The sequence below is a fragment of the Motacilla alba genome, chromosome 2 (genome assembly GCF_015832195.1).
Source record: "Motacilla alba alba isolate MOTALB_02 chromosome 2, Motacilla_alba_V1.0_pri, whole genome shotgun sequence".
Taxonomy (NCBI): Eukaryota; Metazoa; Chordata; class Aves; order Passeriformes; family Motacillidae; genus Motacilla; species Motacilla alba.
This window is the reverse complement of record NC_052017.1, coordinates 90,640,261-90,662,734: the sequence shown is the minus strand read 5'-3', so window position 1 is coordinate 90,662,734 and position 22,474 is coordinate 90,640,261. Positions and strand designations below refer to the sequence as shown.

General features: G+C 42.7%; 1 protein-coding gene across 1 annotated transcript in view; it reads right to left on the bottom strand.

Moving 5' to 3' along the window:
* CTNNAL1 (catenin alpha like 1) overlaps window positions 1-21,137 on the bottom strand; it is a 57,617-nt gene extending 36,480 nt beyond the window's left edge. The window contains exon 1 of the mRNA XM_038123352.1: window positions 20,860-21,137. Coding sequence (XP_037979280.1) covers window positions 20,860-20,985 — 126 coding nt within the window. The 5' untranslated portion in view covers window positions 20,986-21,137. The remainder of the gene's footprint in view (window positions 1-20,859) is intronic.
* Between the last annotated feature and the right edge of the window lie 1,337 nt (window positions 21,138-22,474).

Genomic DNA, 22,474 nt, shown 5'->3' with positions numbered 1-22,474 from the left:
CTGTGTCATGAGACATCATTTAACTTCTCAGAGAATGAAAAAAAATGAAGTGTAATTAAGGTTGCTCATCTGCTCAGTTTATCTCACATGAAAAGAGGGATTTTTATTTTCATTCCACTCCCCATTTGCAGTATTAAAATAAGCTGCCCTGGGTTTCAACAGCCTTTGACACTACACACATAGCCCTTCCCTCATTAAAATATCCACCATACTCACAACTTAAGCATCCTCAATTTCACATGTTTCTTAGCATTTAGAAAAGGGCTGCTATTTTGATACAAGTTATCAGTAAAACAATTTGTGGGACATTCCTATTTTGAACTCCTGACTTGGCTCTTCTGCCCACTGCTATACATTCCCTCTGGGATCACACTGACTGGAGATCAGATGCATACTGGCTGCAGGAGACAGAAGATTCGTCCAAAACACCAAACATGAGGAAACAAAGAGATCCTTTCCCCTCACAGAGGACAAAGGCAAGACTGCAGAAGCAGCTTCTGAACCAAGGCATCAGGTAAACACGAGAACAGTAAGCAATCCTGCAACTCACAATTAACTAACTATAAACTGCATTATAAACACGAGCTTTACATTTTTTGCTACAATTCTTTTCTAGTGAGAAGCAGGAGAGAAATTAAACTCTGTAGTTTCAAACATCCTAAACCAGCATAAAAACCCAACAAAATTAGTCCTGCCAGTCCTTGTCTCCCACTCTCATGTTTCCAATGCATTTATCCCATGCGGGTTAAACCTCAGGTGTGGAGGTGATGCCTGTTATTGTTTTAGTTTTTCCCATAATCAGGTCCCCAGTCTGGTTTACTGCATAGCTTCATGAATATCTTTGGTGGCAAAAGGGAAACAGTCCAGCCTGAGGAAAGATGGCAGGAGCACTCCTTTCAGCAGCAGTATAGTTTAAAATGGCCACAGAACTCCACTGTAAGCCACATCCCCAGGAGCTCAAAAATGTCTGTTTAGAGAATCTCAAAAGTTACCTGAACTACCTAAGTGTCTGAACATCTCAGCTCTATCAGCTTGATCACAGATGTCTTTGCTGCTCCTCAAAAAGATATAAATCATCATTCACTCATTCTCCCACCAGTCAAGCCTGCGGTGGAACACGAGCCTCCAAGCTGTACCTGTAATGCTCACTAAAAATTCAAGGACATAGCAGAAACTGTTCTGCTTCATGATTTGATCAATGCCCAAGGTTTACCCTTCAGATGTCACAGAGTCGTCTTTCTGGAGAAAAAAAGAGTGTTGTTGTTTAACACCTTGCTGAGGCTGGTTTTGAATGCCAGGAGCTGGTTTGGCCAAGTTTCCAGTATTAAACTCTTTGCAATAGGAAGTATCAACACTTCATAGAGTACTTTGCACACACAAGAAAAATTAAAAAGCCAAAAAACCTGAGAACAGTGCTGCCCTAAGGAAGAAAGGCTATGAGATGTAAGAATTTTTTGTTCTGGTACAAAACATCAGAACAGAAATGCATTGCCTGCCCACTGCCTTCTTATATACACCCTACTTTTCCAATTTGTATCTAAGCCACAAGGTCTAAGGGAAGGCCATGTAGTTCATGCAACAAAATCTGTCCCTATAAGAGATTCCTGGATCACCAAACTTCAACTCCAAAGCCTATGAACCTTGGATACCTTTCCAGTGAAAAGATCTTCTAACAACGAAAGCAGAGTCTTAACAGAAAGTAAACTGAGGAAACACCTGAACATCTTCAAATTCATTTTAAATGAGGAATGACATTCCTCAAAGCACACAATTACCATCACTTCAATGGAAATTCAGACCTACCTTAAATTCATGGTATAAACAATTGCACTACACAGCTCTCCTGAATTCTTGCATTGTAGGTGCTTCAGGTATACAGAATTTAAAAAATACCTGTCAGCAGCTTATCTACCAGTGCCAGCTGGTGAATGCTTGAATAGGCATGGCTAGCAAGCCAACTGAGAGCATTAGTCCAAACGGTGAAGTAAACCACACTGAATAGAGGGCCACAACTTTGTTTCTTCAACTTGTTTTTAAGTAAACAGCAACCCATACTGGATTAGTATTACATTCATACAGTTATTGACTTCTCAGATGCATTTATAAAATAACACTGTCCTAAAACAAACTGCAAGTTTATATACTGGCTGCAAGTTTACCTCCCACACCACTTTACACCAGTAGAAGTTTAAACATGTTCTGCATAACCCTGAAAAAAAATGCATATGCAAATGACACTGCAGAGTGAAAGGAATCCCACTGTCTCTTACAAATCATCAAGGGCATTTATTTTAATTCCCATATTACTGCAGAGGTATGCAAATAATAAAAACCATGAAGATATCACAGCTTAAATTCCTTTACTGAAGTCTTACGAAAGACTCTCAGGAAGACGAGTGCCTTTTATATTTCTATCATTTCTTTTGCACTCTCTTCAGAGGGCATCAAAGTTTTTGCAGCAAAAAACAACCCCTCTACTCCCCCTGCCAAGGTTAAGGAGGAATAAGCAGCTGTTTTGACAGGTCTTATCATCAGTGCCATCTTAACCTCATGACGTTCAACAAGACTAAACACAAGGTCTTGCATTGAGGCTAGGACAACCCGTGGTACCAGTGCAGGCTGGAGGATTAATGGATTGGGAACAGCCCAGCAGAAAATGACTTGGGGGTACTGGTGCAAGAAGAATGGGACTTGAGTCAACAATGTGCTTGTATCCTGGGCTGCCTCAAAAGCAGCGTGGCCAGCAGGCTGAGGGAGAGGATTTTGCCCCTCTACTTTGCTCTGGTGAGACCCCATCTGGAGAGGGGTGTATCTTCTCTGGGATCTCCAACAGAAGAAGGACATGGACCTATTGAAGACAGCTCAGAGTAGGGCCATGAATATGGTCAGAGGGATGGAGCACCCTCTGACCATGACAGGCAGAGAGAGCTGGGGTGGTTCAGCCTGCAGAAGGCTCCAAGGAGACCGCATTGCAGCCTTTTAACATATACAGGTGGCTTAGAAGAAGATTAGGAAAGACTTTTTACCAAGGCCTGTAGTAAAGTAGAGAGGTTGACATTTTAAACTAAAAGAGGGTAGATTCTGATTGGACTTAAGGAGGAAATTTTTTTACCATGAAGGTGATGAGGCACTGGAACAACTTCCCCGAGCTGTGGAAGCCCCATCATTTTAAGAGTTCAAGGCCAGGTAGTTTGAACAACTCAGGGCTTTGAGCAACCTGGTCCAGTGGAAGGTATCCCTACCCACAGCAGGAGGGTAGAACTAAATGGTCTTGAAAGGTCCCTTTTAACCCAAACCATTCTCTGAATCTGACCTACTCTAGACACCCACTTGAGGAGCTGAAGATTAAACTCAACCTATGGTTATACACAGCAGCCGAGGCTTTGAAAATACTTCCGGGAATAATGAACTTTTAGCTGGGTAATAAAATTTCTTCTCAGACGGGCTAACTTAGGGCCAGTATAGTAACTATCTTTAACACTGGAATGGAGGAAAGTTGGTTGACCTGCAAACCTTTCAGAGAAGTCAAAAAACTGCATGGATTGACAGTTAAAAACAACCATTGTGAAAGAACCAAAACAGAAGTTGGTCAAGAAGTTTGAAACATCACAGCAAACAGCTTCATGGAACACCTCTTTCCAGTGTGATCAACATTATGTAGCAAATGCAGCCTATACTGATATCAGATTTGCATAAGATGTTTCCTATAAAAAACTAAATAGCAAACAGCCCTGAAATAGAAGTAGGTAGGTCATGATAAAAGAAAGAGAAAGATATGAAATATTGATCAGTTAAAGAAAAAAGGGCTGGGTTTGGTTCTAGAAACATGAATTACACATAAACCAAACGTAATAATGTCAAAAGGCATGAGGAAAGCTGTTCAGATACAAGACAGGCTCCTCATAACCTGCCACCTGCAGAAAACACTGCTCTACTGCAATGAGAAAGATTTTTCAGAATTATGCATTCTCGTTCCCTCAGAGTGCTAAGAGTGACAGGTACATCCTCCATGTCAAGTGACATTTTGAAAAAGCAGAGGTACTGGCAACTGCAGCTTAGGATTCTTTTTCAAGACTTAATTAAGCTTGTAATTACCAGTCAGGGTTAAAAAAAGAACAAGATCTTAACTTAGCAAGGAGAGGAATTTCACTAGTATGTTAAATGACAAACTGAAGGAAACTGTGATGCTAATAAGCAGTGCAAAGATTATTTAACCATTCCAGCACTCAATTGCCTCAGAACACAAATACAGCAGGGAGCATTAATAGGCCAATAAGAAAGACTGCGAAAATTAAGAATAAGCAAAGGTTTTGATCCTCACTTTTAAGCAACGTTTAAAACAAAGATAAAAAATTAGACAACTTAAATGGAGAAAAGGAAAGACCCAGAAGAAACTTAACAAGAATTCTTCTCCACAATAATCAACCAAAGAAACCCTAAGAGCCTATAAAAACTGTACTAGTAAAACTTGAAACATTTAAGATGTTTCAGATTACAAGAAACTGCTTTTCCCCTGCAGTCCATCCAGTTGGAACCAGACTAGAACTATCACCATATTTTAGTGTTTTTTTTTTTTAAAGAAGGAAACCCCTGCCAAGTCCAAGAACATCAACTAAGGCCTCCCTCAAGCTTAACACCTCCCAGATATTTAATCTGTTATATTCTGATCATGTATTTCCCAGTCACCAACATCTGTGATGTTTGGACAGGAGTTAGCAGCTGAAAAGATTACCTGCAAGTCTCTTTGAACAAGAGCAATACATTACATGCTGTTTACTTAAGGATTTACTGATCAGGTCCTAGAAAGGAAACAGTCCTTTTGATGGTACTCACCCTCTGTTTAATGAGAGCTCTCACACTATTTCCATGGAATGTTTACCTGAGATTTGAGACAATCAGTTTAAGGAGTGCCTCACTGCTAGCTACATTCTTTTTTCACTTGTTATGAGAAACCACAGAAAAATAATGGCCTTTTCTCAAAAACTTTACCAAAACTAACAGATATAACCATAATGTACCAAGATGTACTTCATATTTAAGGAAACAAGCTCAGTTGTGGCAATTTTCGAGCAGCTGTTTTCAGATCTTTTTGAGGGCCTTCAGATACTGACATTTAAGTCATTACATGCTTCATGCTCAGGAAGCATCATGACAGGATGCTTAGCTAAAAATATTCTAATGTCTATTTATTGTCAGTGTAATTAAGTCTTGCATGACAGAATTAAGTGATACTTAAAGAGACTGGGTTTCAGGAAGTATTTATAGACATCTATAAATAAAATCAGAGGAAACAGCTATTTCACAGCCCCTGTTACAAACACAAGAGTTAAACTGACAAGTAATGTTTGGAAGACATCCTGCCAATCTCTCTCCCTAGGAAAGTACCCACACTGTATACAGGATGATTTAGACTCTCAAGAGTAACATCTGTTACTGCCTCTTGTGTGGTGGGTTGACCCTGTCTGCATGCCAGGTACTCACCAAAGCCATTCTATCATTCCCCTCCTTAGTAGGAAAAGGGAGAGAAAATATAATAAAAGGCTTGTGGGCTGAGATAATGGAGAGATCACTCACCAGTCACCGTCATGGCCTAAATAGCCTCTGCTTGGGGAAATTAAATGAATGTATGACCAATCAAATCAGAGTAGGATTGTGAGAAGTAAAACACATCTTAAAAATACCTTCCCTCTACCCCTCCCTCCTGGCCTTTATTCCTGATTCTCTACCTCCTTTCCTCCAGCAGCACAAGGAGACAGGGAGTGGGGGCTGTGATCAGTTCCTCACATGCTGTTTCTGTTGGCGCTTCCTCCTCAGCAAGAGGTTTCCTTCCCCTGCTCCAACATGAGGTCTCTCCCAGGGAAGACAGTCCTCTATGAACTTCTCACACACGTCCTTCCCATGGGTTGCAGTTCTTCACAAACTGCTCCAGCATGGTCCCTCCCACCAGCTCCAGTCCTTCAGGAACACACTGCTCCAGCATGGGTGCTCATTGGGACCACAAGTCCTGTCAGGAAACCTGCTCCAACATCAGCTCATCTCCACAAGGCCACAGGTCCTACAAGAAGCCACTCCAGCACAGTCTTCCCACACAGTCACAGGCTCCTTCAGATATTTACCTGCTCCAGCATGGATCTCTGCATCCCTGTGAACCTGCATGTGCTGCAGGGGGACAACTGCCTCACCATGGTCTGCACCACAGGCTGCAAGGGAATCTCCAGTCCTGCAAGTGGAGCACCAACTTTGGTGTCTGTAGAATTATTTGTCTCGTATTATCGCTCCTCTCTTCTCTGGCTGCAATTACTTCCACACAATACCTTTTCCCTGCTCTTAAACACATTATTCCAGAGGCATTACCACCATCCCTGACTCCAAGATGGACCCACCATCAGCCTTGGCCAGTGGGTCCATCCTGGAGCCATCTGACATTGGCCCAGTCAGACATGGGGGAAGCTTCTGGCAGCTTCTCACAAAAGCCACCCCTGTAGCCTCCCCAGTACTCAAACCTTGCCACACAAACCCAACACACTCCTATTCACTCTGGAAAAGTGAAGGCTTTGAGTGACCGCGCTGCAGCCTTCCAGTGTGTCACAAAAGCCTATAGGAAAGATGGAGAGGGTCTATTACAAGGGCATGTAGTGACAGCACAAGGGGGAATGGCTTCAAACTGGAAGAGAATATGTTTAGATTAGGTATTAGGAAAAAAAAAATCTTTACTCTCAGCATGGTGAGGCACTGGAACAGGTTGCCCAGAGAAGTGGATGCCTTATCTCCGGAAGTGTTTGAGGCCAGGCTGGATGGGGAAACAACCCATGGGGGGATGGATGAGCAACCTGATCTACTGAAAGATGTAGGGGGGATTGGAACTAGATGACCTTTAAGGTCCCTTCCAACCCAGGCCATTGATCCTTTAATTCTATATTGATCAGCATTCCTGCTAGAAAAAATTCTAGATCTTCTCTATACAATGAGGATTAGCCACCTTACAGTAAAAGCTCCTCTTCCATTTTGTGTATTTTCTGCTTTCTACCTTCCATTAACTTTATAATGGTAGAAAATTTGGTTCTTAAAAAAAAAATGAAAAAAAAAAAAGTTATACCAGGAAGGAACAGTCTTTGCTAAGAAAATGTAATAGCACTACATACTACATACTGGGAAAGAAGTTACTAACCCCTACAGGAAGAGTGCTGTAAGGTAAATTTAGTTGCATTTAATACAACACATAGAAATCTTGGTTGACAAGGCCTTTCCCACACTGCTTGTACTTTCATTTTGTACTTTCATTAGCTCATCTTGAGTTTGGGGCCAGAGAGGATCTTCTAATATTACATTTTAGGTACTGTCTCTCACAGGTCTTGCACACTCCTTGAGGAGGCTCAGGTCTTCAGTCTCATTTAGCCAGACAGCAGCACACGTTGTTCCAACACCCACACCTGCTACAACCCTGCATCAGACAGAGCGGAGAAGCAGCAGCTGGCATTTGACATCCTGTCCATAAGGGCTACAAGCAGAACTGCCACACAGACTTCTCATCACAAGGTGGCCTCAGGGATCTTAGGAAGTGAACAAGGACTACCTGCCCTAGACAACAAAAGTCTGTTAAGATTAGACGCCTGTCCAGGCACTAATGGAAATCTTAAGCGTTTTGTACAATTTCAAGCACTAAAAAATTTTTTTTTTAAGTTCAGCTAGTGTGTGGATTTTTGGAATCAGAAAATTCATTTCCTTCTATTCATATTTAGTAGAAAAATTCAGCAAATTAACTTTGCAGAAACTCAATTTTGAAAGTTTTCAAAGGTTGGCAAAAACTAACCAAAATGAAATTCAACTGCACTAACTACTAATGCGCTAATTAACTGTAAGAACCCAGATTTTTTTATGCTGAAAACATTATTTCCCACAATTGCCCCTGCATTATGGACTATTGAACCAGAACAGTTTCTTCTACATGTTATGATGCAAAGGGACAATCAACCCTTCTTGCAGAAGTCACACAGACCTCAACACATCATTCAGGATGCTGAGTTGACACTTTTGAGACAGCTTCCATGAAGTGATGTAATCCAGCTACCCCCAATTTATGAGTTTTCCTCATAGTCCCTCTGGACTGGTGTCTAGAACAGCAGTGCAAATGCACTGCAAATCCAATACTGCTGAGTACTCAGACTTGTGGCATTGAGACTCGTGGAATTGTACCTTTACCTGGAGGCTTTCAAAAAGTACCTTCTCACTGATTTTATACACATCTTTTATAAAAACCTTCAGGGAAGCAAATTAAATAAACAACTTTAACAACCTGTAGGCTGGTTCACTTATCTTCCGGCAAATGCTGACACGCTTAGCAGAGCCTCAGGCAATCTTTCACATGCAATGTCTAACAAGCTGGTAAGCCACCTTTGAAAAGGAAGGAGGAACAATCCATGACCTGCAGTGACAAGCAGGAGCTGCCAAACACCGTAAGAACAGCCTCACCAGCTCAGATCACTGGGGTACGTCACCTAATATCTTACATCCCACAGTCCCCCACAGGCTTGCCTAGAAAAGATCATGAGAGTTACGCAAGCAAATGCAACACAAGCTATAATGCACTTGTAACCAGATTTCCAGCTGGCTAACTGCAAACTGTACATTAAATTTTAAAACACCACAATACCTGGTTGTACACTTCTCACAAGCACAATAGCTTCACCAGATAGAAATATTATCTGGAAGAGGTGAAAACAGTCCTCTTCACCTGCTTCACATCCACACTTAAAATCTACCCTTAGTAAAGCTCACCAGGAAAGAAAAGAGTACACAACTTCAAATTCAAATAGGCACCTCAGATTATTAGTACCATTGCTACATACTTGTTAGACATTCTTGGAATTCTTAAGAGATCAAAAGAAAGGATTCAACTCAGAACAAGACTGTACTATAGCAGTGAATACCCTTCCTTTGTGCTGAATGCATTCCTAGAAAACCAAGGAACTTTTAAATTTCAAGTTCCAAACTAAACACCATTGAGAAAATTATTAGCTAAAATATGATATAGATAAACTTGTTCAAATGCAGTGCAGCAATTTGATGACACCAATTTATTTCCTCCAGTTTGGGTTATTTTGGGTTTGGGGATTTGCGTGGTAGGTTTTCTTTGTTTGGTTTGGTGTTTTTTTGGTTTTTTTGTTCAAAGCAACAAGAACCCTAAAAGCTTCAGGACTTTTTTTTTCCCCCATGGGATTAAATTAATATCCTTTTTTTTTAATTGTGAAAAGGAGTATCAGAGGGGGGAAAAAAGGAATGGACACAGCTCACTATTTTTGCAGCCTGTGGATTCTTGATAATATGTAGAGGATTGAGTTAATAATGTTATTAAAGTACCCTACTGTAGAGGAAGAATATGCTTTCTTTTTAATGTTCTCTTTTCACAGACTTCTTAAAACCAGGGATCCCCACTGATCTGCAGAGGTGAAGCAGAAAAGTAAGGAAAGTACACAAAAACCAACCTGCACTGCTGCTATCCTCTTTTGTTCCACACATGGAAGAGGAGACCAATCACTGGAAAATCCTTAGTGAGGCTTAACCAATGATCAAAGGTTCCTTGTTTACTCCTATTCTCACATGTTGTACAAGTCAGAGGAATGCCCCACCGTTCACCCAAAAAAGGAGTCTTCAGAATTTCTACAGCAATGAGTGACCATGAAAAAGATCAAAATTTTCAGACAATTCAAATCCAACCTTTCTTCCCTTTTTAAAGAGATGTATGCAAATTCACAGACTGAGCTGGCACCAAAATTTGTACCTTTGAGCAACTTGACATGAGTTAGCAAAGACAGTTTTTCAAACAAGGTCCAACTTCTCCTGATAACAGAATATGTGCATCCACAAGCACACTGGACATTATGCATTCACCATTACAAAATGTGTATTCACCATTACAAAATGTGTTCAGAAGTAAAACTGGCTTTCTAACTCAACTGCTGTCTTGAAGTTTGAAATGCACAGCTACCTCACTTGAAAAGGTGAGTACTGTCTAGTAGACCAAATAATTGGGTTTCAGGGCATACCAGGCAGTACATTTTCCTCCTCTCCCGTTGCCCTTCTTACCCAAACAGCTAGATTTTTATAAACAAAGCAATTCCTGCTTTTCATTCCACACCTAGAAAGCCTGGGCAAGATTAAGCCGAAGAAAATCCAACTCAGAGGGAAGTTCATTGTTTAAAGTGTACTTTCAGATGTGGTCAAAACAGATGCAGACATGTTTTCAGCACCAGAGAGATGCAAGTCTCAGAAATAACTCTATTTACTGACATAATCAGGTAACCTCAAAACCAGAGACTGGCAAACAGTAAGTCTGGCTTTTCCCCCAACTTGCTATTGTCTATGTACCTAACCTTGTACTGCTTGTGCAAACAATGCCTGAGCCAGCTCCGAGCTCCTCATTCAAAAAAACCACCACTCTTGTGGAACTAAAAACTCAGACATTGTAATAAAGGATGTAGCAGGGACAACACACTTATTTCACCTGCAACTGAGAATTCTTTCTATTCAAAACGGATTGGCTCCTGAAGATGTAGAAAATGTTCCTCATTAGTTCATAAGCAGGTGGCTTCCCTGCCATGAATACCAGCTATTCAATCCTCCTTATACTGCATCTTCCCAACAGAAGAGTTCCTGCAGCCTCTTTCAGAGAAGGCTTCCTTAGCAGCATTTTGACATCCCACTTCAGTTTAGAGCAACACCTGGTATTCCATTTTGAAAAGCACAGACTTGCTCTAGGGATTAACTGAGAAGTACAGTATGCTCTGGAAAAGGCTATGCAAATCCAACTACCATCCACCTACAGGAGTGCAAAACAAAAACCTAATATAATCCAGGAACTATTATCTTATTAATGTTAAAGTGCCTGTATGTTCTTTTGATTACTTCATTGAAGAGCTCCAGGGCAATAAAAACTCATTTAGTTGGAAAATTTAAGAATATTTAAATGAAACAGAGACACAATACAGAATCTTTGGTAATTAAAAGGGAATGCTCCATGCACTGGTCTAGCTCCTGCATGTTAAGTGCTTGCAACATTGGACTGTATTACCCTTCTGCTTGCAAACATTCTTCATGCCTGTGAATAAACAAAGTAACAAAAATACTATCATAACCCCCATGCTGAAAAGATTATGCTACTACAGAACATAATTTGCTTTATTATTTGAATAATAGGATTTGTGGGGTTCTAAATGGTTATATTCATTCTGTTTAATAAAAACATGTTTCTGAAAGACAAATGAAACTTTTTATTTCTCTATGCACATCAGAAAGAACTTTGGGATTTGCTCATAAAATACTTCTGCGATTTGTGCTTAGGAGTTATCATTTTAGGCATACAACTAAGAAATAATCCAAATCAGTATCTAAAGTAGAGTAACAGTTGTAAGTTGGCTGTAGAGTCTGTATCACTTCTCATTTACCCCATTAGCTTTAAACAAGGCTATTAATGGAATGCAGTATAGCTCAAAGAGTAAAAAATAGACTTTAAGGTTCTATCTAGCAAGGGTTATACTTTTCCAATGAATTAAGAAACAAAACAAATCCATGCAGAAAGCTACAGGCTCATAGTACCACTCAACAGTTTTACTAAACTATAATCAGAGTTGTTTGCAATCATTAATTCATAAATCATCCTTTGGGGATTTCCCTACCTAATCTGTCTAAAACCATCTGTTAACAATGCTGAATAGCAAGAAAGCTGCTCTAATTCTTCTTGAGTGGATTACAGAGAGGCAGTTTTGATTTAAGGCTCATTCTACTGGAGAACTACAAAAATTTGTTTAATCTGAAAAAATGTCATTAATCAGATCCCAAAAATATGAAGGATACGATACCATTGAAAAAGAGCAATTGATTTTCAGCTGCGTCAGTAAAAAGCATCTTCCTTCAGCCACTTGAAATGTTAGTCTGACTCCTTTATCACATCAAAGACTAAGGTACTGAACATTATAAAGCAGGAGCCAAGCTTAACTCAAAGCCAATTTTACTATCCCAGAGTTCACAGAAAAAAAGCCTGAAACCACAGCTATTTCATCATAATGCTGTTGCTCATGTGATAAAATGTTCAAGTGTAATTTTCCTTGTAAAGCGGAATATAACTAGTGATAGTAACATCATTATTTATTAATGCAACAAAATAATATAATTTACCTCTTTAAGTTATTCTGAGGTACTCCTGGGCTCCCCAGCATACCTTATAAACCACAACTGTAAACGATTATCTATTTCTCTTTCAGTGTTTCACAATGACTCAGCTTCAATGACTCAAAGCTGTCAATTAAAAACTAGTCTCATTAAAAGGAAACCTGTAACCACATCAGCCAAGAAATACAACTGATACTTTGAAATAATCACCTTTTCTACATCCAGATGACAATCTCCTAAGATTAACTCTTCTGCATAAATCAAAGTGAAACAATCAGGCTCCTTTAGGGGCACAGAGCACCAAATGTAGACTGAGTAACAGCTGAGCTTCCACCATAAAAAGAATATGCATGGAGCACAAGATGCTTAACAGAAACCAGAAGCTCTTAACGTAACCCGCAGCACCTATGGAACCACAGAGAGAAGAGCGTCAGAGTTAGTGACCAATTGCGACCAGGGAGGTGCAACTCTGTACCCAGGCAGCACCATGCGCTTCTGGACCCACAGCAGTCACAGCGCACGATCCATGGCCGAGTTTCTCTGCTTTACAGGGTGTAAACTCTTCTGACTCTAGCAGGAGGTTTGCCTCCCTCCATACAAGTTACAATACAAGCCTTTACACCACAATTTGTAGTTCCATTACTCAACAGTAGTGCCAAGTTTCAAGCCTAAAGTGAGTACCAAATTAATTCATAAGACAGAAGATTCTAGAAAAGAGGAGAAACAGCTTCTCAAAGCTTTCAAGTTACCAGGATTTTTAATGTACCTAAAAACAAAGACATGTTCCCAAGAAGCAGTTTAAAAGGAGAGCATACAGATCTTTTTTATCCCTCAGATGCAATGAGCTAAAAACAAATATGGATCATCCTACTTTTTCCAAAAAAGCATTTTCTCATCCTCCAAAAAGAGCCATAAGGGGCAATGCACAAGCTCTGGCACCAGCCAACAATGTAAGAACCCTTTAGCACCTTAGACATATGAAAGAGAAAGACCTAGAGGTACCAAAAAATGCCCAGTGAAACAAGGCAGCCAAAGGATTTGCTGGAACAAATCTGTCAGTGCATCTGCTGCATGGGAAATGCAAATACGTAGAAGTGAATCTGAGTTTGGACTGAAGGCTGAAGTTCAGGAAGTGAATGAGACAACACATATTCCTTAAGTTTACGAATATTGTCCAGAGAGTATATGAGACACTCCTATTTAGACTCTAATTGAGAAAGAAAATGCATTTGATTAACAAGTTGAAAAGTAGGTATGTAATGAGTCTGTACTGCAATACAATACTATGGCTACAGACATTCAAACATTAGCTTATAAAGACTGATGCATGATGCAGAGGAAAAAAAGACAGGGACAATGTGGTGGGTTTTTCCCCCCATTTTTGTAGAATTCCAAGAATAAAGAACTAGTGATAAATAAATTAGAAACAGTGATTTTAATATAGGACTGTCTGCTTTAAAGCTGTTAGAAAAAACCAACTGGATTTCAGAAGGTTCCACTCTTCCAGTCTCTCCAACCTGTCAAGGTCCTCCTGAAGGGCTGCCCTCGGGCGTATCAGCCACTCCTCCCAGCTTTGTCTCATCAGTGAACTTGCTGAGAAGGCACCTGCCCCTTCAGCCAAGTCACTGATGAACAATTTGAACAACACTGGGCTCAGTATTGAACATGGGGGACACCACTTGAGACAGGCTCCCACTAGACCCTGTGCCACTGATTACAAACCCTCTGGGATCTGCCATTCAGTCAGTTCTCAGACCACCTCACTGTCCACAATTCCTGAGCTGGCCTATGAGTATGTTGCAAGAAACAGTGTCCAAAGTCTTGCTGAAACAGGGATAGAGAAGATCCTCTGCTCTCCCCTCATCCATTCAAGAAGTTGTTTCATCATAGAAGTCAATAAGGTTGGTCAAGCATGATTTACTTTTAGTGAATCCATGCTGACTACCCCTGAACCCCTTCTTGTCATCCATGTGGATGGAGACTGCTTCCAGAATTAGGTGCTCCACCATCTTTCCAAGGATTAAGATGAGGATGACTGGCCAGTAGTTCCCTAGCTCTCCTTTCTTACCCTTTTTGTAGGCCAGGGTGACACTTGATTTCTTCAGTCCTCAGAAACCTCTGCTGATCACCCTGACCTTTCAAAGATGCCTGTGAGCACCCTCACTGTGGTGTCTGCCAGCTCTCTCAGCACTCATGGATACATCCCGTCACAGTCCATGGACTTGTGGATGTCAAGTTTGCCTATATGTTCTCTAACGCAGTCTTCCTGGATGAGGCAGAAGTCTTACATTCCTTTACTCTGGTCTCCTGAGTTAGAGATTCCTGAGGGCTGCTGTTGCCAGTGAAGACTGATGCAAAGAATGCATTCAGTAACTCCACCTTCTCTGCATCCTCTGTTACCAGGGTCCTGCCTCCATTAGGCAACAGGTTCACATTCCCCTTAGTTTTCCTTTTGTTATTGATGTATTTGAAGGAGCCATCTGAGGACTTCCAAGCTAGCCAATCCACAAAACAGCTTCCCCAAAAACACTGCTACCCTACTGACAAAATCCAAAGGCCAGTGTCCAGAACTCCATGTCTGCAGTTTTACACTTCTCTTAAACCTCTCTCTTGGATAGTAGATGCTTTTTTCAGTTCCATGGAGAATAACATCAGTTCCACTAAAGGTTCAGCAATGTACCAGCTATTTCAGTCCATTTCTTCAGGAGTTATAACCCTGATGTACTCTGTTACTTCCTCACCACAGTTTTGCCGTATTCTTTTGACAGAAAATAAGAAGAGAGCAGAGCAGCTATTCATAATTGTGCTTAACTGCAAAAGAAAGTGAAGCAATCCCTACTCCAGAATGTACCTCTGTGAGGTACTCACAGAATCCGTGTTGAATCAAAGTGATGGGCAGAACAGGATATGAAAATGTTAGACAAAATGAACTGGAACAACTTGCCAACATTAGATGTTATTCACTAAGATTTCAAGGGGCTCAAAGATACAATGGATTGCATCAACTTACTCATGCAATCTCCTGCTTAAAACCAGGTCAACAGTTGAGGTACAAATGTTGCCCTGACACTTGTACAAATCAAATCAATACAAAAAGTTAAAAAGAAGTAGTGGACACCTAAATAAATATGACATATTGGCAAAGATTAAACAAAGCTGTTTTTTAAAGGAATTACTGCCTCACAAAACAACCAGATTTCTCTGTAGACATCACCGATTACATGGATAAGAAGGCACTCCACTGAAAAAAAAAGGAAACAAAATTGATACCACAGTTTTCAAAAGACATCAGACAAGTCTCAGAGAAACAGAAACAGATCTTTTGTATGAATATTGAACTCATCAAGAGACAGAACGATGAGAAGGAAGATGAAGGATATCAGAAAGTGAATGATTACTTACTTTAATAGTTACACAGAAACCTTTACTGCAACATGGATTATTATATATAATCATAGAGGTGAGATAAGCAAGTAATAAAATGCTGAAGATTTGTTGGTGATCCGAGTTTAGCTGGGACAGTAAAGATAAGATCTGACGAGAGAATTGCAGAAACATCTTGCAGCACTGACCAGGGAACAAAATGTCAGAACAAAAAATCATTGCAGATCAAAGTGATACAGACAGGAAAGTACATTCCCAGCTTTCCTTATGAAAGCTAGGTCTGAGCTGACCATCACTCCTCGGCACCATGATCTTTTGACTACGAAACAGACATGCATGAAAAAATCTGACTTGCTTATGATGAAAGTAATTTCCAGGATCATCTACTCTAGTTCCCTGCTCAAACAATGTTCAGTTGGAGTGTGCTGCTCATAGTCTTGTCCATTCTGAACGTCTCCAAAATTGCAGACTCTGTAGGAGCTCTGCGCACCTCATCCAGTGTTTGGCGTCCCTTACATCAATAAAAGCCTCCTCTTGTATCTCATTAGACTTTCCAATGTTCCAACTTCTGCTACCATATGTGTCTGGGATCAGTCTGTCTCTGTCTTCTCCATATCTGCCACTAGGTGGGTAGCTGTAGACTGTGGTAAATCCTGCCATCATCCAGACCGGAAAAAAAAAAAAAAAATCACTGCAGATTCAAGCGATACAGAGAGGAAAGCACCATCTTAGCTTTCTGTAAGAAACCTAACACACCACTACACCTCTCTTCTTGAGGTGGAATAAGCCCACTTCCTTCAACCACTTCCCTTAAGTTACACACTTCACTATGTCAGTGTTTTTTCCTGGAGGACAGAACTCAACATGGTGCTGTACCCTATGCTGCCTCACAAGTGCCAAACAAAAAAAGAATCACTTCTGCAGTCTGCTTGTTATGTTCATGCTACCAACCCCAGGTGCAGCTGGCCATCACGGCTGACCCCCATTCAACTTGTCCTCCAGGATTCCCACGCAAAGTTTTCCTGAGGACAGTTGATCCCAGCCTGTATTGCTGCATGGTGTTACCCTGACTCAGCTGACTTGGACTTCACAGACTTCCTGTCATATCATCTTTCCAGCCTGTCCCTCTGTCTAGCAGCCCTGACATCCACAGCGTCAGACACTCCCCAGCTTGCTGTAGGGAAGGTGACATGCCTGTTGAACATGCTGGTCTATGCTCACCCCAACATTCAGATCATTAATAAAGGCATTAAACAGTACTGGCCTCCATATCAGTCCCTGATAATTAACCAAAAAAGAAAAAAAAAAGCCAGAGAGAAGTTTACAGATTATATACAGACCTCTAGCTTGATGCACAATGACTATTCTAAAGTCATACCTTCAGTCTGAAAACTGCATCAGTGAGCTTCTCACATTATTAGGAAAACTTCAGCTGAGGGTTCTTTGGGATTTAACATACGATTCCAGAAACTTCTAGAAAAACAGAACACTGACAGAAAATTACATAACCTTATATAACATTTACTGAAATGGGAATTATTTTAGCTAGCTTCAGAGAAAGCAAGGAAACAATAGGACAGTAAAGAACAGGTTTGTTTCATTCACATCAAGGCACTATTAACTCACACAGAATCTAAGACTGTCAACAACAGCATTCAGAAGCATTGGTATCATGGGTTTCTTGTAGCTAAAATAAAGAAAAACTTAAAAGCTTATATAATTTACTATACAGGTCAAGTCAATTTCAAAACCTCTGGCAGGATCTCCCATACCAAGAAAATTGGAAAAACATGTTCAGTAACATACGGGCACATAATCATTCTCCAAAGTGCCTATGACAAAATGGGCTTTCTGGAAGTTGAACAGCTATAATCACATTGGTCTGCACTCCAGTTGCTGGAGGATAGGTCACCTTCAACCATGAAAAGTGACTTTGTTCTTTTGGGAATACAGAAGTACAGGATGATTTGGGATGCAAGGGAAAGGTCATCTAGTTCCACTCCTGCTCTGCCAAGGGCTAGGATACCTTCCACTAGATCAGGTTGCCCAGAGACCCATCCAACCTAGTCTTGAACACTTCCAGGGATGAGGCACCCACAGCATTGTGCCCTTGCTCTATCACTACACACCTTTGTAAGAAAGTCGCTCTCCAGCTTTCTTGCAGGTCCTCTTTAGGTACTAGAAGGCTGCAACAAGTCTCTCCAGAGCCTTCTCTTCTCCAGGCAGACAGAGCTTAAAGTTTCTCTTTTTTTCCCAAGTACCTGACTGTGAAGTTTAACAAATACCCATTCTGCTGTTTCTCAGAATGTTTCCTTAGAACAGATCTAGACAGACAAACTCCTACAGCTGTGAAGGCGCCCGACTGCTCCTACACCAGCAAACAGGTACAGAACGGCAGCTGCGGAAGCCACTGATGGAGCCACATCCTGAGAAGTGCTTTTCTCTGTCTTTGCTTTTCCTCAACTGTTTAAATAACTTGTTATTTAATGAGTCAGCACTGACCACTTCAAACACCCTTCCTGATGCGCATTGCCAAAAACTTCCCATTAAAAAATGAACCCCAAAATAATTAGACTGGTAATGGGTAGCAGCAGTGAAGGAGGATGCCTAGACTTTTAAAGAATGCCACAGTATTTATGCGTGGAAAACTGCATTAAAGACATCTATCCCAGGGAAGAAAATAGTGCTTATTTTAAAGAAAATTACAGTGCTTCACCCCAGAAGCCATGTTTTCTGAACTGCATGACACATGCTTTGCAAAATACTGTACAATGATTCTTTTCACAGTTCAGCTATGTAGATAGTGAACAAGAAGTGTTAGCAAATATGCTTAATACTGTGGCTTAAATTTGTCATCTGTGGCACTATTAAAAATGGGCCACATCAAGGTCTGAAAAGATCTAGTTTAACTCTGTAAATACTCTAAGTTTTAAAACCAATTTTAATTAGTTTAATAAGTACATGCAGTAATGACTCCAAGGGTAATTTCTCCTGCTGGAAAAATCAGAATCTTATACCAGTGCTGATAGGAAATGTACTCTGTTACAACACAGTCTATAAGAAAAAAAAATCCAAGCTGCAAAATGCAATAAAAGAAACAAACAAAACAAAACCAACCCTCACTATTGCTGAGGAAAAACAAGCAGGCAAACACATGTTTACAATATTACAATGATGTACAGTACAGTACATGAATTTAAATAAGAATCAATACAGCTTTTTTTTTTTTTTTTTTTTTTTTTTGCTTAAAGAAAAGATTTAGCACTACGTGAGAGATTGAAAGTGAGTTTGTCAGACAAGGCACCTTTTGTTTCCTCTTTGCTTAAAATAAGTAGTGAAAAGCAGCAGGAACATTCTGACTATTTTTCAGTGGTATACAAGTATCACATAGCGCTTCTCAGATTTTAACAAAAGGGTAAACTGTGAAGTTAACTTCACAGTAGGAACAAAGCCCTTTGCGAGTGCATTTTGTACAAGCAGAAAAACAAAGTCCTGGGGGTTACTGAATGCACAGCTTATGCAGAATCTACAAGCAAATTCTGAGACTAAGAAGTACTCTATAAACACCATTTTGCATAAATTTCCGAACAAAGCCAACCAGTGAGATCTCAACTGAGCAATCCAGACGGAACGGTACAGGCAGAACCGATAAACCGCTACAGTAAGTGGGGCATTTTACCAGGCAGGTGTAGGGAGCTACTGCTGACACCATCAGCAACTTCAGCCTGATTCTGAGCAGAGCTCAGCGCTCGTGCTTCAAGGAACACGCTTGTCTCGAGTCTGGAGCGCCTCAGCAGGAAAACAGCGAGCTCTGAGTGCTCACAAATGCTCAGAACACCCGCTATCCAGGGAAGTGAAAGCCGCTTAGCCCTTCTGGAAGATGTTGTCACAGGCTTTGCGGACAATGAACAATCATAGATGACACATCTCTCTATGGGTTTTGTTGCAAAGGTAATAAGATTGTTTTTGTTAAACAGTACTCCAGAGAAATAAGAACACCTTCACACAAACCTGTTAAAAATACAAATTTAACATATGCAACTAAATTCAGCTTTTGCAACTGGATGTATTTCTGACTGCTCTTAAGCTTCCTAAAAGAGGTCTCCCTATTTTATCTCGGTTGTTTCAGCACTAGAAAATTAATTTAACTTTAGTTTGCCTTGGAAAAAGTGGTTCAATCCCTTTGAAAGGCTTTGCTGTACCGACTGTGATGTCTCCAAACAGAAAAAAACCCCCACACATTACCATGATGGGTACAGAAACACCCATCAGAAAAACTCCCTGTAGCCCAGACACAGAAATGCAAAACAAGGCTTACCACAGCTTGTTTCCAGATAGATTATGAGGATATAAACACAATTTGACCTCACCAGGACTAGTTATTTTTGTATAGACGTTACATATTGTTTAAAGATTTTGTACAGATAGGTTTTGACTTGCTAACTTTATTGATCAGAGCTCAAGGCACAAAAATCCTACGCAGAAACACCGTGCTGTTTTCAGACATTATTTTTTCGAGAAACAAAATTCTAATGCGTATGTAAAACGCCAATTTTGTAACTAAATGTTTGGAAAAAAAAAAACCAAAAACAGCAACAACAACAAAAAAACACCAAGTCAAAGTGATGGGCATATAATTACTTAGCAGAGCAATGAAAAGCCCAATTTGGGTGGGTTTTAAGGTCATTTAGCACCGTGCGGGACGTGCTAAAAAGTCACCAGGACAGTTTGCCTATTATCGAACCTCTGAAAAACCAGGCACTACCCCGGGGTGCAGCAGGAGCTCCAATCAATGCAACGCTCAGGCCAGACCGCGAAAACACAAAGCTCCGCCAAAGCCCCTGGAAGACGAGCGCTCTCTCCGGCGCCGAGCAGGGAGGGAAGGAGCGCGCTCCCACGCGGGCAGCCAGCCGGCGGGAGGCCCGGGAAGCCGGGAGCGCCCGGGCGGCGGGGCAGTCCCTCCGTCCCGGGGCTCGGACCGCCGGCGGCACCGCAGCGCCCGGCGTTACGCAACGCTCCCCCGCGACCTTGCGGGGAACTTCGGAGTCTTCCTCGGGGACGGACGTGCGAGCAGCATCACCCGCACGGCACCGGCTCCGGCAGCCGCCCGCGGCCGGCGGGACCCCGGGACGGGCGGGAGGGGGCGCGGCTCGGAGCACCGGCGCGGCCGGAGACAGGGGGCTACGGAGCGCCGCGACCCGAGCGCGCAAACTTCGGCGGCGGCCGAGCTCCGTCCCGGGCGGGCAGAGCCTCCTGGAGGTCGCGAGGGGGAGGGGGCGGGAAATCGTTCTCCCGCGTCGGTTTTCCTACCTGCGACACCAGCGGCACCAGCGTCTGCTCCACGGAGCGCGTGCGGATCTCCAGCCCCGCGTCCGCGCCCAGCCCCGACGAGGACGACGACGAGACGCCGCTGCTGCTGCACGGGGACGTGGCCATAGCGGGGGAGCCGGGCCGGGACCCCCTCCAGCCGCGCCGCCACCGCCGCCGCCGCGTTCCCGCACGGGCAGCCCGTGCCCGCCGCTCCCCTCACGCCGCTCCGCCCCCGGGCCGCCGCCCCCGCCCCGCGCCCGCCGGGGCTCCGCTGCCGCGCCGGGTGATGCCGCGCGCGCGCGCCCCGCTCCCCTCAGCCCTCCCTCAGCGGCCCCTTCCCCGCCCCTGGGGACGGGACGGATTTAAAGCGGCAGCTCCCGCCCGCTCGCCTCCCGCCCCGCCGCGCCGCCAGCGCCGTGGGTTGCCGCCTACCCATCGCCGCCACTCCTTTCCCGCCGCCCCCCGCCCCAACCCGCAGCCGGCGGGGGGAGGGAACCGGGAATGGTCCCGCTCCCACCCGAAGTTTCCCCTCCGGTCTCGCTTGGGGCGGGGGAAGGCGGAGCAGCCGGTAGATGAGGGGCTCGGGTGGCCCCAAGGAGGCGGCAGTCTGGGCCGGTGACCGGCGCTGGGCTGCGGCGGCAGCGGCTGCCCCGGGAAGGGTGGCCTCGGTCGGGAGGTGTGGGGCCGGTGTGGGGCCAGGGAGAGCAGCCGGGGGGCCGCTCCCTTCTTGGGAAGGGCTGCAGTCACGATTCGCCTACTTTTAGCATCCGGGGGGCTGATGAGGTGTCTCAAACTAAACGCCATCAGCTTCTCTCTTGGAAGCCTCACGGCGAAAGAGAAAAAGGCTTTTTTTCCTGGCTTTGGGTGATTTTGTATTCCATACCTGGCCGCTCATAGAGAACAGCTATCGTGCTTATCCCAGTTTGCCCAGCCCAGGTGCTAAAGCAAGAACATCTGTGATTGATCTAGCAAAAAGGAGGCAAAAGTAATTCAAAGAAATAAAAGTGGTTTGGTCTGCGTTGTGGGGTTTGTTATGAGCTAAATTCACTTCTCCACTTTATTTAGTAACCTGTACTTGAAAAGTATCCGTACATGGATGCTTACAGGTCCCATTTGGCTTGTGTTTGGTACGGCTGATTCTTCTACAGGTTTGTCTGCCCAAGCCTGTGGACAGGGAACTCTTCTGGCTGTTATCCAAACCACCAAGGTGCAAAGCAGCTCCAGCCCGGCACTGGGGCCACTCAGTGCGGTGCTGTGCGGGAGCAGCGAGCCCTGTGTGGGGTCTGACAGTAAATCACTCCCACGGAACTACTTTGTTTCCTGGTCAGAACTGATGATTTGTGTTTGACTGCTCAGTTCTCGCACAACACAACTCTGTAATCGTGTCTTTGGCTCTTTTTATGTTTTAGATCAGGGACTTGGTATCATTTTATGTCTTCGAAAAGATTTCTGACCCTTTTTGCACATAGCATCTTTTCCACAATTTTGAAACACAGACAGAAGATAAAGGACAATATTTGTTGTCCTTTAGAGTCCTACGGACTTATCCATATTTATTAAAAAAGAAAATTGCCAGAGCTGCAAGCATAACACTAGATAACGATATGACCCTATT